The 16,813-nt window shown below is 28.3% G+C and overlaps 1 protein-coding gene across 3 annotated transcripts in view; it reads left to right on the top strand.

The window, feature by feature from the left end:
- LOC143193345 (scavenger receptor class B member 1) overlaps positions 1 to 16,813 on the top strand; it is a 92,560-nt gene that overhangs the window by 49,840 nt on the left and 25,907 nt on the right. For all 3 annotated transcript variants that reach the window (XM_076399500.1, XM_076399501.1, XM_076399502.1), the window contains exons 3-6: positions 10,085 to 10,195; positions 11,602 to 11,746; positions 12,274 to 12,415; positions 15,869 to 16,069. In XM_076399500.1, the coding sequence (XP_076255615.1) occupies positions 10,085 to 10,195; positions 11,602 to 11,746; positions 12,274 to 12,415; positions 15,869 to 16,069 (599 nt within the window). The remainder of the gene's footprint in view (positions 1 to 10,084; positions 10,196 to 11,601; positions 11,747 to 12,273; positions 12,416 to 15,868; positions 16,070 to 16,813) is intronic.

Consider the following 16,813-nt stretch of genomic DNA (forward strand, 5'->3'; position numbering starts at 1 on the left):
AACATGAATAACATGAATAGCCTCGTTCAAGTTTGTCTTAACTATTTAAATGCTCTATATATTAATTTATATTGTTAAATATTGTATTAAATATAAAATTATTTAAAATTATTTTCTACGGCACCGTTTCAATCGAGAGATAACTGTTTAACGGGCACTTTTATTCGGCATATTAAATTTATTTTTAAGACTCGTTATCGCATTTGTCTGAAAGCTTACCTATATTACCTTGAAATCACGGATGAGCTATTTTAATACAGTTATATTGACATAATATGCAAGAACTATCAAAATAATCCTCCAGAAATTTAATAATTTTCGATAATAACCTCTGCTGTTACCGTCATTATTTTCAATAATTTCAATATAATAATTTCGTTAATAATTTCAAGTTGCTATATATATATATATAAATATATATATATATATATATAAATATATATATATATATATATTCACCTGACATTACTAAGCCATTTAGAAGTATGGCTTGTTTGATAAGATTGTCAGAAAATTTTTAGTTTTCAGGCTCGATAATCGTTTGCTTGGTATCTGGTAACAATTAGAGTATATTTATATTTCAATTCAATTAAATTTAAATATTAATAATATTTATAAGAATTTCAAAACAAATTTAACATTGTTCGTAAAACTATAGAATATTTTCTGAATTTGACAATTCTATAATAAAATAATACAGTAAAATGTTTGAAATATTAGATTATATAACCATTTTTTATCAAATTGTATTTCATCCACGGAAATTATTAATTTATGAATCTCTATTTAAATAAATTAGTTTTTATATTTAATTACTCAACAAAAGAAAAAGCAAATCAAAATATAAAAAGCTTAATAAATAAGATATAGTATTAAATAATGTTGCCACTGTTATATGGAACAATGTGTTATGACACTTTACCTTAAATATTACTTTATCTTATTTACCATGATAACCTTTCTCGGTATTTTACTGATCACAGAAGGCAAACAACTATTTGTCTTCGTCTTCTGTTTTTATATAGGTAACATAGTGTGCGTTGCTTTTTTCTTCGTTTTCGTTTATGTAAGTCCTATTGATGTTGTGAAATGAATTTGATGGTCACCACTAATTATAATATCGAAATTTGATGGAAACTATATAATTATTATATATTGTTATTAAGTAATATTTCTTTTGTTATTAAGTGCAGTTTTACCCTCACATATAATATTAATGTATTATACATTATATAACACGTAATTATAATGCATTTAGTTACTTATAATTATAAAAGCTTTTAATTTTTAATTGAAAATATTAATAAAATGAATGGAAGAAGCTTATGTCAAATATGGTTTATCGAAGAATTGTTACATTTACAGAATTTTTACAGAATTCTTATATTTAACCAATGTAATCTAAGTCAGTGCCCCTTGCTTATATATTCTTGTCAAATGTACATGTTTTCACATCATATTTTTAATAACCAATATGGTATTAATATTGATATATACATTTGAACATACCATACCGAACAGTGTTAGATAACTAGTTACATTTTAGATCGCCTACATTATATCAGCTTTGAATTACTCTATCCAGGAAATATATTTGATATTGTCACATCTGCATATCAATTTTAATCATATTTTAATTTTAGCTGCGTTTTCTTTTTTATTTTGTTGCGGTATTATATAGTATAGTAAAAGATATGTTAATAAAATTTTCGCAACAGCTCCGCTCCAAATTGTTCATTTCTTCGATTAACAAAAAAAACTAATTTCTACCATCATATATACGAAATTAGTAAGTAATAACATAACCCTAGAATTAGCAAATAATAAATATAACCAGATGAAAAATTGCTTAAACTAGCAATCATATACTACATATTTGTTACTACTATGCAGTCTCCGTGTTTTCGAGAATAATAACTTGTTAGGCATTATTTCGGCAGATTTTCTTCGGGGTTTCTTCTTACTTTCTTATATGCAGTATACTTATTGTCCTCAGTTTTTAGAATGATCACTAGTGGTATCAAAAGTGGCTTCCCGTTATAACCGGAAATAACTCTTAGAACTATAGGTGCGGAAATATACGTATAATAAAACTAATTATTTTATTTCTGTTGACGTGATCTATGTACGTGTTCTACTACCATACCGATCTAGCTCGTTGATAAACCTTTTAATTAAAGATATATATGTTTATATACATTTACGTAATCAGATGAACCAAATTTTCCAATGAATGGAGTTAAGTTGAAACTGATTTATGCGGGGGTACTAACCAAAGTAGTGTCCTTGGACCAATATTGTACTTTACAAGGATGATATCCCTAAATGTGGGTAAAAATGACCATATCTGTTGATAATGCCGTTGTGGCTATAAATAATGATGTTGTAACAGCTGTATGTAGACTGCAGATAATTTTCAGTATCATTATTGAGTCAACTAAGAAACGGCAAGTAAAATTAAATGCTAATTAGAAGTATACACATGTGTATTTCACGTCAAAACATAAAATACCATGAAGCACATGCAATATTAAGAAACAATTGCTTGATGGTGAATGTGTAGTTGTAATGTGGCCCATGTGGTTTTTAAATTAAAAAGTCATATTGTGTAATCACTGAAATAGCTATCAATAGGATATAGGTTTACTACTCAAAAATATAAGAAAACATGAAGAGGTAATAATATAAAGACATTACTACGCTGCTGATGGGTGATTGTGTTTGATTAGTCAACCACACTTTTTACTACATATCACGGTAGTTAGTTGTGGGAAATGCGTTTTACTCCAGGCTGCCATTCACTTGCAGTGTCGCGAACTAAAGACATTGATCTAATTTTTGATTGTTATGCGTTTTACTATACAAATGTTAAAAGAAGCAATTTCTATTTCATAATAGTAAAGATAAATTTGATATGGCAATATTTATTTTGCCATTGTTAAATACATAATAAATATAATTATAATATATTATTTACGTAGAATATTTATTTTCCAACATAAACTCTTTTTGACTCTGTATAGTTTTCCGTAATCTTTCTTTAACTTTATGCTGTAATACATGTGTAATCATATGTAATCACTTTTCAAACATAATTATATATAAATGCAAAACTCGTGTTGATTACAACTAATAAGTATCAAAATAAGCTCAGAGTTGACCACACACATATTCCTTAATGTAAGTCAAATACTCTTGACGAAATTTACCCAATTTTTCTGGTACTATTATGGTATGCGATACTATGCCCTTTTCCTATGCCTTTTTCTCGAACGCACAAAGTCATATCGTGGATTTTGTTAATTATTTTGCAAGCAGGCATTTCCAGTAGCTGTTACGAATGGCGTTCACCTTCTGAGAATTTATGGACTTATTTAAACCGTCTTATCCATTTTGAAGCTTTTGTAAATAAATAAGCAGATGTATCAAAATCCAACTAGGTTTCTGTTGAGAAATGAGCCAAGAAAATTTTTGCGAAATGATCAGAAAGAATGAATTAATACGCTTTGAAAAAAATTAAGTAATCTAGGAAAATCTATGTTTATGTCCCAGCTCCTCCACCATAAATTAAATTATTAGATTTTGAAAAAGATATTTACACTTTTACTGTAATGCGAAGACTACTATATAACAAGATATATTTATACATGACATTCATTAGTCTTTGCATCAAAGCTAGTGTACGTTTTGCCATCGTAAATGTTTAAATAATAAATAGTTATAGAATAATCTAGAAAAATATTAATACGTCGTTGGATATTTTAAGAAATCTGTCTGCTATCTGTTGATGTTATGTATTTACATTATAATTGCTTTGTTTACATTAGAATACAACTGAGCCAGCATGGTTTCCTATTCTATAGTTCAAAGAATTAGCAAATTTTCATTAATAATACATCATTACAGTAAATTAAAGGTTTATTATTCACCCCTACATATTTCATAACACAGATATATCTAAAGGAACTGTTAGACGTAATAGCATACTAGACATATAATATAATTGCATGGTGTTAAAAACATAACGCTTTGTCTTTTATGTAATGTTCTCAGTCGAAAAGACATTTAATGTTGTTATATACGATAACAAAACTACTAACAAAAATAACAAAAATACTTTGGGTAAAACATTCCTTGTTTTTATTACATGTTTTTGCTCTTATTGGTACTTTATGTCCAATTGTGTATCAATCTCCTATGAGCATTTTCAACCTTTTTAATTTGTTCAATGGTAATTTTGTTTAACAATGATGCGAAAATTACGTTTGTTTTATTCTGTGACATTCTATTTAAACAGTATAAGTAATTACAAATTTCCTTAAAATAGTGTGAATTTACTAGCTTTTTTATTTACATTGTATTATAATATTCCTTGAACAGTTATTATATTTTTAAATTTTATAACCGGAAACTTCATTTTGTGTACAGAAACAATGGAATATTGCATATTGTGTACGTATTATACTTTTGTTGTATTATTTTTACGGCTGTTTAACATAAAACGCCCAAAATGGGCTTGAAATTGTCCTGTGTAATATGCGTTGCGCCAAATGACGTTATTTGAAAACGACTGTTATGTTTTTGAATGCCAATCAAGGAAGTCGTTAGTTTATCATTTATATACTATTGTACCTATCCTATAAACTAACGAGTGTAATGGATCTAGTGATGGTACTAATGGTGGTAAATGTACTTTTCCACCGGCATAGACATAACCCAGTAGATTCACCAATTAGAACTAATTTGTTCACTCGATAATCTATTTATCGTTGGGGATTCTTCTCCTTCCAGAACAGCACGTCGTCTATCTGTTTTAAGACTTATTGAAGGGTGAAACGGATGAGATAGGTTTGAACTGTTTTCGATAAACCACACAGTGCTGTTTTGTATTGCTCTGCAGCAAGTCGCTTCTTCTTTCATTAAATACAGTAGGTTTTGAAGTAAAATTAATGGTGTTTGTGTTTAAAAGTCTTTCCCATTTTATATTACTGCTCTTTAAAGTAAAATAAATTCATATTTGTCAATATCTCAAGTAATAACTATAAAAACAATGAAGATAGCTCTTCTCAACAATTACCTTTTATATATTAGTTACTAATTGATATATTAACATATATTAACAAGATGATAAATAATTCTTGTTTCAATGTTTACTGGAAGTTTATGATAATTTAAATAAAATAATTCTTCAATTTTTATTATAAAAAAACCAAAGTATATCATAATGGTTAAACTGGTCTTGATATTTTTCTATAGTAATAATTTAGAGTAAAAAACAATTTTTTTCTAATTATAAGTTCGTCGTAACTGAATTGTTATTTGCAAAGTAACTGTCATTACAAGAGGCAAAACATAAAACATAATGGTTTATGACTAAGTTATAGCCCATAATTTAACATTGTCGTTTCGTAAATAATTACAGATCAACATAATTAAAAGAAACCTTCCAAGAGCAACTTGCGCAACTGTAAATTATTGTTTCCTTATGACAGGGTGTTTACTGTAGAATCGTAAAGTATTGTAGAAATACGTCAGTGTAATTATTTAAATAGAAAATAGCATTTTTTATTTAGACAAAAAAATATTCGTAAATCTAACGCATTTATCTAATTAATACTTTATTAATGCTTTATTAGTATTAATACTTTATTATATCCAGAAAAATATTTACTAATCTGAATATACGCAAATTGAACGCTTTTGATAAATAATGCAGTATAAGTCCTCGTTGATCAATTCTAAAGGATTAATTAAACGATATGTTTTATTAAGATTTGCTTTAGTGTAGTTAGTGTATTATTTGATTTAAAGAAAGAAGGGATTTTTGTTACTTCACAAATTGTTTTAAATTATTGGATAACTGATATATTTAAGGTCTACTTTTATAGTTTTATGCATTAAAGCTACGGAGATTATATATCGTTATTGTAAAACAATTATTTACTAATTGCATATAAGTCGGGTAAATGTGCCTGTTCATTATAAATTAATAAAATAAAGTAGTAAATTTATAATGTATGTCATTTTTAATAACGAAATATTCATTTTTGCGTCCTTGAACACTAACGTAATTCTCTGCAATTATTGTTCAACTTGACATGGCAAATAGCTATGTTTTTTTGGTTATCAATAAATGCATTTTTATTAATTCATTCAATAAGTCCAATCATCCCATTAATATGCTGTAGTAATGCAATGATCTCTGAAGCTTCTAATAAATATATTAACAAGTCTCAACCTAACTATAAGATTTTACTAGTAAGCTTATTATCACACCAGTGTTAAATATAATTTGCGGTTTTTTGTGGGACCAAGCGGATATGGCCTACTATTAATTAATAAAATCAAATAAAACCAGAACTGAGTATTTCTACTAATTACAGATGATACCTTAAAACAGTGAACTTAAAAAACGAAGATTAGAATATCTTGAAGGATATAATGTCTCCTCACATTTCAAAACCGATAAAAAATATCAAAATTAAATAGGTAATAAAAGTCCCTGATCCTTATATTTATTAAATATTGTTCAATAATATTTAATAAATATATTCAAATAAGTTTATTTTTTATAAATATCACAAATAGTCGACGCGCATCTTAAAAATGTTTTTTCCCACGTGATATTTATCTTTTGCCTAAAAGATGGTAAAATGTAGTTCTATTTCAAATAAATTATTTTTGTATTAAAAAACGCAAATATTATAATGTCTAAATTATATTTTTCTTATTTATTATAGCAACCTAGTAAATTAGCATTAGCAAGCTATACAAACTACTTATTCTACGGTCGATACTTTGGGCTTAATATCTATACCACTGTTTTTAATTCTGCTTCACTAAATTAGCTAAAATTCTTGTACTCGAAATCTTCTGACTAAGCCATCACTATTTAGAAGCTGGAGAACCGCAATGTTAACGTAATGATGGGGCTTCTGTTCATGTCTTTTGGCATAGTTCTTGATAAGATTTGTACAACAGTATAACAGTTTCTACCTTTCCTTATGCAAATTGTCGTTACGAATGTACCATGTAGCATCAACAATACCTCCAGTACCAGTATCTTGCTTTGAAATATTTGTATGGTATTACTATGGTTCTGGTTGGTAAAAGTCTATAAGTCCACAGTCTCAAGACTTACTGGTAATCTAAAAGTTTAATATATACTGGTAGTGTTGAATATCTACCCAAAAATCAGTACCTTTTTATACATCAACTTGAGTTTACATCAACTTGAGTTTTTACATTTCTTCTTAACATGTGGCTTCCACTTGAGTTTAACATCATGCCAAGATATTTTTCTATATTTCCATACGAAATTTTGTTGGTGAAATCAATATGCACTGATATATTTTGATAGTGGTTTGTAACTTTTCGGTTGAGTCAGTGTTGTTACCTCCGATGGCTAGGATTGCAATATCATTTGCAAATTTAGTAACAACATTTTTATTGAATGTTTGCAAGTCTCAACTGTGTAGCAAATTTTTGAATATTAGTCAGGGTGGTGCATTCTCTTATGTATTTTATATTCTTATGCTAAACATTACTAAAAAATTGAGCAACATCTAAAAATATTACAGATCAAATTTTATCATCTTCTAATAATTTTGGTTTTAGTCTATGACATTGGATATATTGTGAACCTAGTCAACCGTAGAATGTTGTGACCTGAAAGTAAATTGATGATGCGAAATAAGATGCTTTTCTTCAATAATTAGATCTTCAAATAATTTAGACATTGTTGATAATGATATTAGCCAGAATTACGCTGCTTCATGAGGTAATTTTCATGGTTTAGGAATTTATTAAGCATTTATTAGATTGAGTATCTTAATTAGTGCTTTTGCAAGTTCAAAACCAGAAGCCCTTTTAGGCTCGACCTCGGTCAAAGTGACAAATGAATTGAATAATGATTTAACGGCATCTTGTAGTCGTTTTCTGAGTATCTCTGGAGCAGCTCCATCCTCATTTTTTATCCGAAGTGTCTGTATAATACCAGCAAGTTCACGCAGATATTCACTTATGGAATCATTTTTTAATTGTTAAATTTCGTGTCTAATTTAGGCTATAATATTACTTAGCTTAGTTTTATCTTGCTGAGCGCTGGAATAATGTCATTTCTTCCACGCTCTTCTTTTTTCTGGTATTAGTTCTAGTATTTCTTTAAGGTAGTTATTACCGTTTAGTTTCAGAGTGTTGAACATCCTTTATCCACTTCCCCACCTCAAAATCCAAGTTCTTCCTCAGACCGTATCTGATCTCCCAAGTTAATTTATTCTTCTAATGTCACTCCAAAACTTATCATCCTAATCGGTTCTTCGGCCTGGATATCTTCTGATCGAATTACTTAATTTGCTGAAAATATTGAATATTTCATTTTATTATTCCACTTTTGCTGCATTTTCTAGATTAGTGGTATTATGCAGAATGTTTATAGCATCTGAATGTAATCAAGTATTGCTTAGCAAAATGAATTTCTGATATCAGATCTTATTTATATCACGTATTGCTTAATGTCTCCATCAATTTTTTTGAATTTTTGGTCTGTACTCAATAAAGAATTCTCCATTTGATTAATTTATTGTACTATTGCTATTGTTGCCTTTGTGGATTTTTTTTAATTAATTTATTTTTTTAAATTATTTTTAATTACAAATGGTAATTATCCCTCTCGCAGCTGTTGGCATAATTTGGCGTTTCTTAGCTAGTTATATTTTCCCTTGTATATTTTGCCGTTTCCTAGTATCTTATGTTACAAATCACTTATGATTCGGGACGGGACGGAATGTTATTAATTCCAGTTATGGCCTTGGAACAAAAGAAAAGATTTATTTAGATCACTGGTATTTTATACAGACTCGATAGAAGTTACAGCGCCCTCTACTAACTCTTCTTCCTCTTTTCTACATTGTCTCTTGTATTGACACAAATCATGTATTTAACATCTCATGTTTTGGTTTGGGTCTTATAACCATTTTTGATTCGGAATTTTTATAATTCTTTTTCAACAACTCAGTTTCGATAATTAGCAGGAAGGTCCCCTCTGTAGTTGACAGATTTACAATACAATACATAAACAACTGTTAAATAACCCAGCCTAACTCTTAAACTTGGTGGTTATTACCTTTCTCTTAATAAAATAAGAAAGTATTCCATTTAGTTTTATTAAGTTATCCAAGGTGAACAGATGTAAATTATGCAAAGCTAAAGTTTATATTTTCGATATTCATTCGATATTCAATCATGTTAATCTAGGCCATTAGATGAATTTAGAGAAATTTTGGTGAAACTGCTCCGTCATATCCCAATAATTAATATTGGTTTCAAGAATTTAAAAGTTCTGATTTTGATGTCCATGACAATGGGCGCTCTGAATACCTAAACAAGTTCAAAAACAATGAGTTGCAAGGTTTATTTAGACGAAAACCCAGACAACAAACAAGCCATACATCTCAGATGGTCCAGGCCAGACAGCTTTGCAGTTAGTGGATTAACTGTTTCCAGATGTTTACAAATGGTGGAAAAGTTATAGTTGTTTTTACGCTTGATATACGAATCGACTGAAAATCCTATTTCGAACTCTGAAACTTTGAATTTAACTTTCCAAACTGTCAAGCAATTTACAAGTTGAAAGAAAGACGACTTTTCTTTATTATGACAATCTCAAGTGCAAAAAAACATGGATTATTCCAGCAGAGCCATTCACATCTATACCGAGGCAGAATATTCATAGCCATAAAGTATTGCCGTTCATATTGTAGGATCATCAAGGTGTACAGTATTGCTAGCTCCAAAAACCCGATATATTGCTATAGATACCCACCGATGTTAATTGAACAAATTGAACGAACGATTCGTTGTTTCGGGATGACCAGAAATATCACTTAATATATTTGAAATTAGTTTTATTTTCCCACAACACTATCAAAATATTGTATTATACCGAGGTATTATAATTAATATACAATATGTTATGTTTTACAACATATGTTTTACGTTACTAATAAAATATTCTGCCAAAAGTTGAATTTGAGTTAAGTATACAATTACTGTAATAGTTACTTATTTACTCCTTTTTTTTCAGAGATAGTGTCATTTTTATTTTTTGGAATATTCATAGTGCTATCTGGAATTTTAACCTTGATATTCACACCACTCCAAATATTTCTAAGTATTCGATTAGAAATGACTCCAGGTAAGGATATTTTTAAAATTTCACGAGAAATAATTCGTAAAAATTTCTTTTATATTTGACAACTTACGTCATTAGTAGTGCTATAATAAAAACAATTTTTATGAAACTTTTAAATTGGCTTGGGTGTTGGGGCTCTCAAAAATTAAAATGTTAAGATGAATTAGAGAGCATATGTGTAATATTAAAGGAAAATCCATGTCTAGAATTTCCGACAAAGAATTAGAAAGAAGCATTATAAAATGACAAAACACGTCATATGAGAGGAATACCGAAAACTTATCTAAGAATAGTTACCGGCTTAATCAAATAATTACCGGCTTGAAAAAAGCCTTAATAAATAAAATAAATATATAAAAATGTTCACGCCCATTGTCTTTAGGGGAATTTTACAATTAAAACAATGTAACCGTTATATTACAGGTTAAAGTAATAACAGCTAATAGCAGCCGGTAATAGTATATTAAAGAACATTTGCGTAAGCAACTATTGATCATATAATATACTGATATTGAAATAAAAATGTCCTAATTATAATAAAATGTAGGACTAGTTAATTTGTTCGGTCCCAAGATGCAAATTATACTACAGCTTCATAATACACATTATAGTTTTATATTAAATAGAGATTAAAATATATGAAATATTTTGTTAGGATGATTAAACTTACTTGCTAGTTTAATCAAATTCATTTTATTTTACACAGAAAATTCATGCTGAAAAGACGCTTTTAGGCATCAGATTTTAATTTATCTCTCATTTATAGGGCGTTGTTTTTTGATAATAAATATTATTCAACAAAAAATTACTGCTAGACAACATACTATATTAATTATCTAGTCTTTCAATAAAATAATTCACTATTATATCCTCATTTTAGCATGCAATATTTTACTCACTTCAGTTTTTAAATCACTGTTATATTATTTCCAAGGCTTTTTGGAGTGATATTAATGATTGATACTTTGAAATAAAAGAATTTTTTGATTACAAATATAAAGAAATATTTTAATATTAAATATACTTAATATAATAATAATTAATATATAATTTAGCACATCATTCAATAACTCTCGGACCTGATCTATGGATAACGCCACTTTTTAACTTTCCTAATCTTACCTTTGAAACTAAACCGGTCACAATTTGATGACAATTTGGCGTTTAGTTCAAAATTCGTATAACAGTGTCTCGAATAGATGAAAAAGATCGTCAAATCGAAAAAATTACTTGCCATTCACATTGCAGTTCAAAATTGATCGCCGGCGTTAAAACCTCTTCCGAATATTTTTTTTCTAAACGGAGAGTATCCTCACAGGTAAAGTTAAATTTAATATAATCCAAGGACTTATTAAGTGATGTGTTATTAATATAATTTCTTGATGAATAATTTATTAAAACTTTTGCAGGTTTGCCACCATTTGATTGGTGGTTTGAACCGCCAGATGAAGTGATTCTAAGAGTATATTTGTTCAATGTAACCAATTCACAAAGGTTCCTTAGTGGCATGGATAAAAAGCTAAAAGTTCAGGAAGTTGGCCCCATTGTATATAAGTAACTATTAAAGATGTTATTGATTATTTAATAATAAATCTGTCTGAAGAGTCTCCGTTCTAATAACCATGACAATTCCATTCAATTAAATTCTCTCTAATAAATTATTATTCTGTCAAAATTTATTTACATTTTTGTTATTATACATGTTTAACAATTTAATATTATTACATAATAATAGTAATCTTCCAAAACAATATTGTCAAATTGTTATAATTTAGCTTGTGCTATTTAAGCAAAGCAACGTTGTAAAACATATATAGTGAGCAATGATATAAGGAATATTTCTTTTTTAAAAAAGGAAACAAACGATCATACAATGAAAGTTTATCAGCCTGATGAGACTGTAAAACCAATTATGAATATATTACTTGTTTGTATATAAATACCTTGGATTTTGGCGTAAACTTTTCATGTAATATATCAGTAATAATAAAATACATTAACACAAATTAATATGAACAAATAATTTTATTTATTATTAAAAATTAAACAATTTTTATTTTTATAAAGTATTTAAATTTTAGGGAGAATTTGGTTCATAGTAATCCAGTATTTAACGACAATGGCACCCTAACCTATACAGCCAAAAGAACCGTTACATTTTTGCCAGAACGAAACACGATAAGTCTCAATACCTCCATCATCATGCCAAATGTGGCTTTATTGGTAAGATAATTTCCATTAGGTTTAAGTTGATGCGATAAAAATGGTATTATAATTGTTAATGTTTATAATAACTATTTTTGCAGCTAATATTTTATAAGGTACTTTCGATCTTAAACCAATGCAGCTTTCTAATAATACTACTATTCAAATAACATATTTTTCAGATTCATGATACTTAAATCAGTCGATCAATAAATACACCGTAATAATACTTTAACCTGAAACAACTAAGAACTATAAATGATAAAAATGACGTAATTAGTTTAGTTCCTGTCTAATGGTGGGTACCAGCCTGAACTGAATTCTGCGAACATTCGTGATGAATGATGAATGTTTCAAAATTGGTTCAAAGTCATAGTGAGCATGCACTTTGCTTAGTTCCGGTGTTCGCCACAATTATTTTCAATGCTTGGCGATGAACACAGTTCCAGGAGCCGCGGATCTGGCCAACAAATTTGAGCGAACGTGGGAAAAATCGGCGGGACTATGAATGACATATTTTGGGGTTTCGAGAAAACAACCCTGTTTTTTCTTGTATTTAATTATTACTATAAAGATGTCTGTGAATTATAAATATATGTTTTATATCTATCAATGATTAATAATAATACATATAATTATATAAAAACCTGATACAAAACACGAAAAATGAAAATATTTATATTTTACTCGCAGGAATCTGGAATAACATTTAACTTTGATTTATATTTTGCAAATAGTAATTACAAAAATACGTGTCAAAATTATGAATTCTTTTTCTTATCTTTCATTGAAGGGAATTAAATTTATTGATACTCTCGATACTACAAAATTGTGAAATAATAGGGAAATAATATTTCACAACTGGTGAGAGAAAAGATGTTTAATAATAATCAATTCTTTTAGAGAAGAGTCATTTACCTATGTTATTCTATAGACAGCATTATAATTTGAGAATATATTAGCATAATATCCTCTTATAAATACTGTAGCTTGCACTTGTCAGCTTTTATTTTTTCATACTACTTAGCCATTGTGTGCCAACCCAGTTAACAAATATTTCACTTTCAAAATAGTAATAAAATATATACAAAATATACAGTAAATACAAATTCATACCTGTTTATATAACTTCTCTCCCTATCATTGACGGATGATTTGCCCAATTTATACGTTTTGTGTCACCAAATAAAGGTAATATTTTTCATTTAAGGATTTACTATCACTACCTCATAGCGAAATTTACACATATACATTATTTTCTCTTGGGATTGAATATATCTTTTGGTTATTTTTAATCATTTTGTAAATATTTGAAATCTCTAATAATCTCTAATAAGAGTTGTATCTTATATTCTTATCATAAAGTTCAAACGAGTTGAATTTCAATATTATTCGTATTTATATCTTCCTTATCATAACTTTGTTTATTATGTTACCAGCCAACTTGCAATAATTTGATATTGTTTTAAAAACGATTAGATTATTTTATCAATAAACATTGATTTTTAGGAAAAGAACACTACACATACCGTCGAAAAATGATTCACAAAACATTTTATTATGGCATGCCATTGTGAAAAGAATGGTTATAAACCAAAGAATACAGGGTTCCGAACCAAACGATGAAAAACGTCAAATAATTTTTGGAGGCCGAAACTTTCTGAGAAGAACTGAAAGCCCGACGATTTGATTTCAAGCACTGCGAACGGAGAGATTTTCGCCGAATCTTCATGCACACCCCGAACGTTCGCTCACTATAAGAGAAAACGAAACTATAATTTGTAAAATAACAGTTATTTTCTTAATTCTAAATAATCTATAATTTAACCATACCATAATTGTACCCATATAAATGTTAGAAAATCACGTATTGAAGTTGATACCAGGAAATGCTAAAAATGCAACTTGCAATATCATCTAAAGAACATTGAATTAAAATTGAATATAAAGTGGCTTTGAGATAAAATTAAGATAGTTTTGCAATGAGGCAATGAAACTTAATACGTTTAATAATACTATTTGAATCCAATTATGGGCTATGGACAGAAAAGTTAAGATTCGATGTTAAATATCTGAAATTTTGCAGTACCTTAACAAATCTGTATCTTTGTTAATAATTGATAAATTTTCGACTTTAAAAATCACGAGCAGCTATTTGAAAATTATTAATAACTACTATTACAAAATATTGTTCAATTCACTAGAATAATTGAATGCACTGGAAAAATATCATAGTTAATTTTATTTAACAATAAGAATAATGTTCTTATCATTCATTTGATTCAGGATTATGGCTCCATTCTCTTGGAAAACCTATCTGAAACCTATATAGAAACCTATATTGGAAACGCAACTCTCACTCATAGCGTTGGGAACTATCAACTGAAAACAGTTGAAACGGTCGGTATTCGCAAAACATTCAAGTTAATCGATAGTAAAAAGAAAATGTTCACAGAAAACAGTATTGACTGTTTTTCCATTCATATTAATAGACGGAGACGTAGATATTCAGTCCCGTATTAATTTTGAGAGAGGAAAGGATGGAGATAATTGTTTGGATCACGATGCTATAGAAATTAGATCGTTTTAACTAATTTTAAATTGGCAGGTGGCAGTGTAAAACGAATTTTACATTTTAGTGCTACTTTGAATTTATAAAAAAAGGGAGGGTATAAAAATTCAAAATATATTTCATATTTTAATACTGAAGAAAAGAAATTAGGAAATTAGTAAAGTAATATAATATTTGTAGGAATCTTTTTTGTATTTTTCAATCGTGTCATTAATAAGGTGGTGATGTATGTTTTCTTCTAATAATTTTGGGAAAGAAAAGGAAATTAATAATTTTTATATTTATTTTTAACATTTTATTTTATATTTATATTAATTGATTGAAAGATTGAAGATTCGCAATTGGGAGTCTCCAAAAGCTGCTATCTTAATGCAGAGTGTTTTTTGCAATCATAATTGAATCAAAATATAAAACCGTATGTTTACATGTAAACATAAAATTGGCACATCACTTTAAAGGTTAAGGCTAGGCCAGAAAGGCCAGAATGTTAAAAACTGGTCAGTATAAAAATAGTAACGACTATTTCGGTCGACTAGTCGCGATAAATAGTGACTGAACTAGCTACGACTTACTATATACTCAAGTCAAAGTAGTCGAGTAGCAGTAGTCGAATAAAACAGTCAACAGTAAAAAGTACGCAACGCTAACGTATATTTATATTTAGGAAACCGATAGCGCCTTTTCTATTGATTACAAAACTTACTGAACCATCAATAAATAGCATATATCGTAACGAAATATTCAACAATAAATAAACCCATATATAACAAATATTTTTATTTAAATAAATATTTTATGTTGGTTAGGCTGTGTATGTCTCAGCTGCGGTGTTATATAAATACAATGAATAATTTATGATATTTGTCATTTTCAACGATACTTTATTTTCTATTTTATAGTTGATTCCAGCATATTTCCATGACACGACCATGTTCTTGAAATTAGGTATAAACGTCCTCATGAAAACGTACAACTCAAAACCTTTTATTGAAACCACAATTGATAATTATTTATGGAACATTACTGATCGGATTTTGGTGCCCGCTGAAAAGTTGGCTCCATCACTTGTACCAACAAAAAATGTTGGCATTATGCAAATTGTAAGTAATAGTAAATTTAATGTAACAACACTAATTGGTATAAATTAATATTGATTAATGGTATATTATTTATAATATAAAACTGAATATACCTTGATCTATTGGATTCATAATTGGACATTACATTTCGCAATAATTACAAATTATATCTCCAAGGTGGTAGCTCCAAAAGTGAAACTGTTCAGTCAACCAATCATCATTCATTCATTCTGGTTATTATAAATGTAAAAACCTTTAAAAAAAATTACAGAAATGAGTGCTGGTCAATATCCATTCAGTATTCATCTAAAACTGACTGGATTGTGTACCCATATCTCATATATTCAAGCTCTTTTATCTGTTTCCTTAATCTCATATCATCTCCCTATATATACTTACGTACACTCACAGGGGGACTTGTACATATCTGGTACCTTTAACAGTTTTTTAATAGACTTTTTAGTTTTGAGGTTGGGGAAGACCTAATATACATTCCTGTGTTGTTCGAAAATAACCTTGATGTGCTTTTTAGTAGTAATGCGATCGGTTGCTTAAGGAAATGCATGTGAATGTGAATGTTGCGTAGATATCACATTCACTATTCAGATAATTATATCATATGATGTGTTCAATTATTTTATTATGTCTATATATTAGATTTAAAGGATTTAATTTGAAACATTTTTGTGAAAGAATATGTACAATGTATTTCATTCAAAATATTGACTATCGATAACTTCTATTTTCCCCATCTTTTAGGCAATT

The sequence above is a fragment of the Rhynchophorus ferrugineus genome, unplaced genomic scaffold (genome assembly GCF_030347505.1).
Source record: "Rhynchophorus ferrugineus isolate W39M unplaced genomic scaffold, kcgeb_rfMv2 rfM3, whole genome shotgun sequence".
NCBI classification, from domain to species: Eukaryota; Metazoa; Arthropoda; class Insecta; order Coleoptera; family Curculionidae; genus Rhynchophorus; species Rhynchophorus ferrugineus.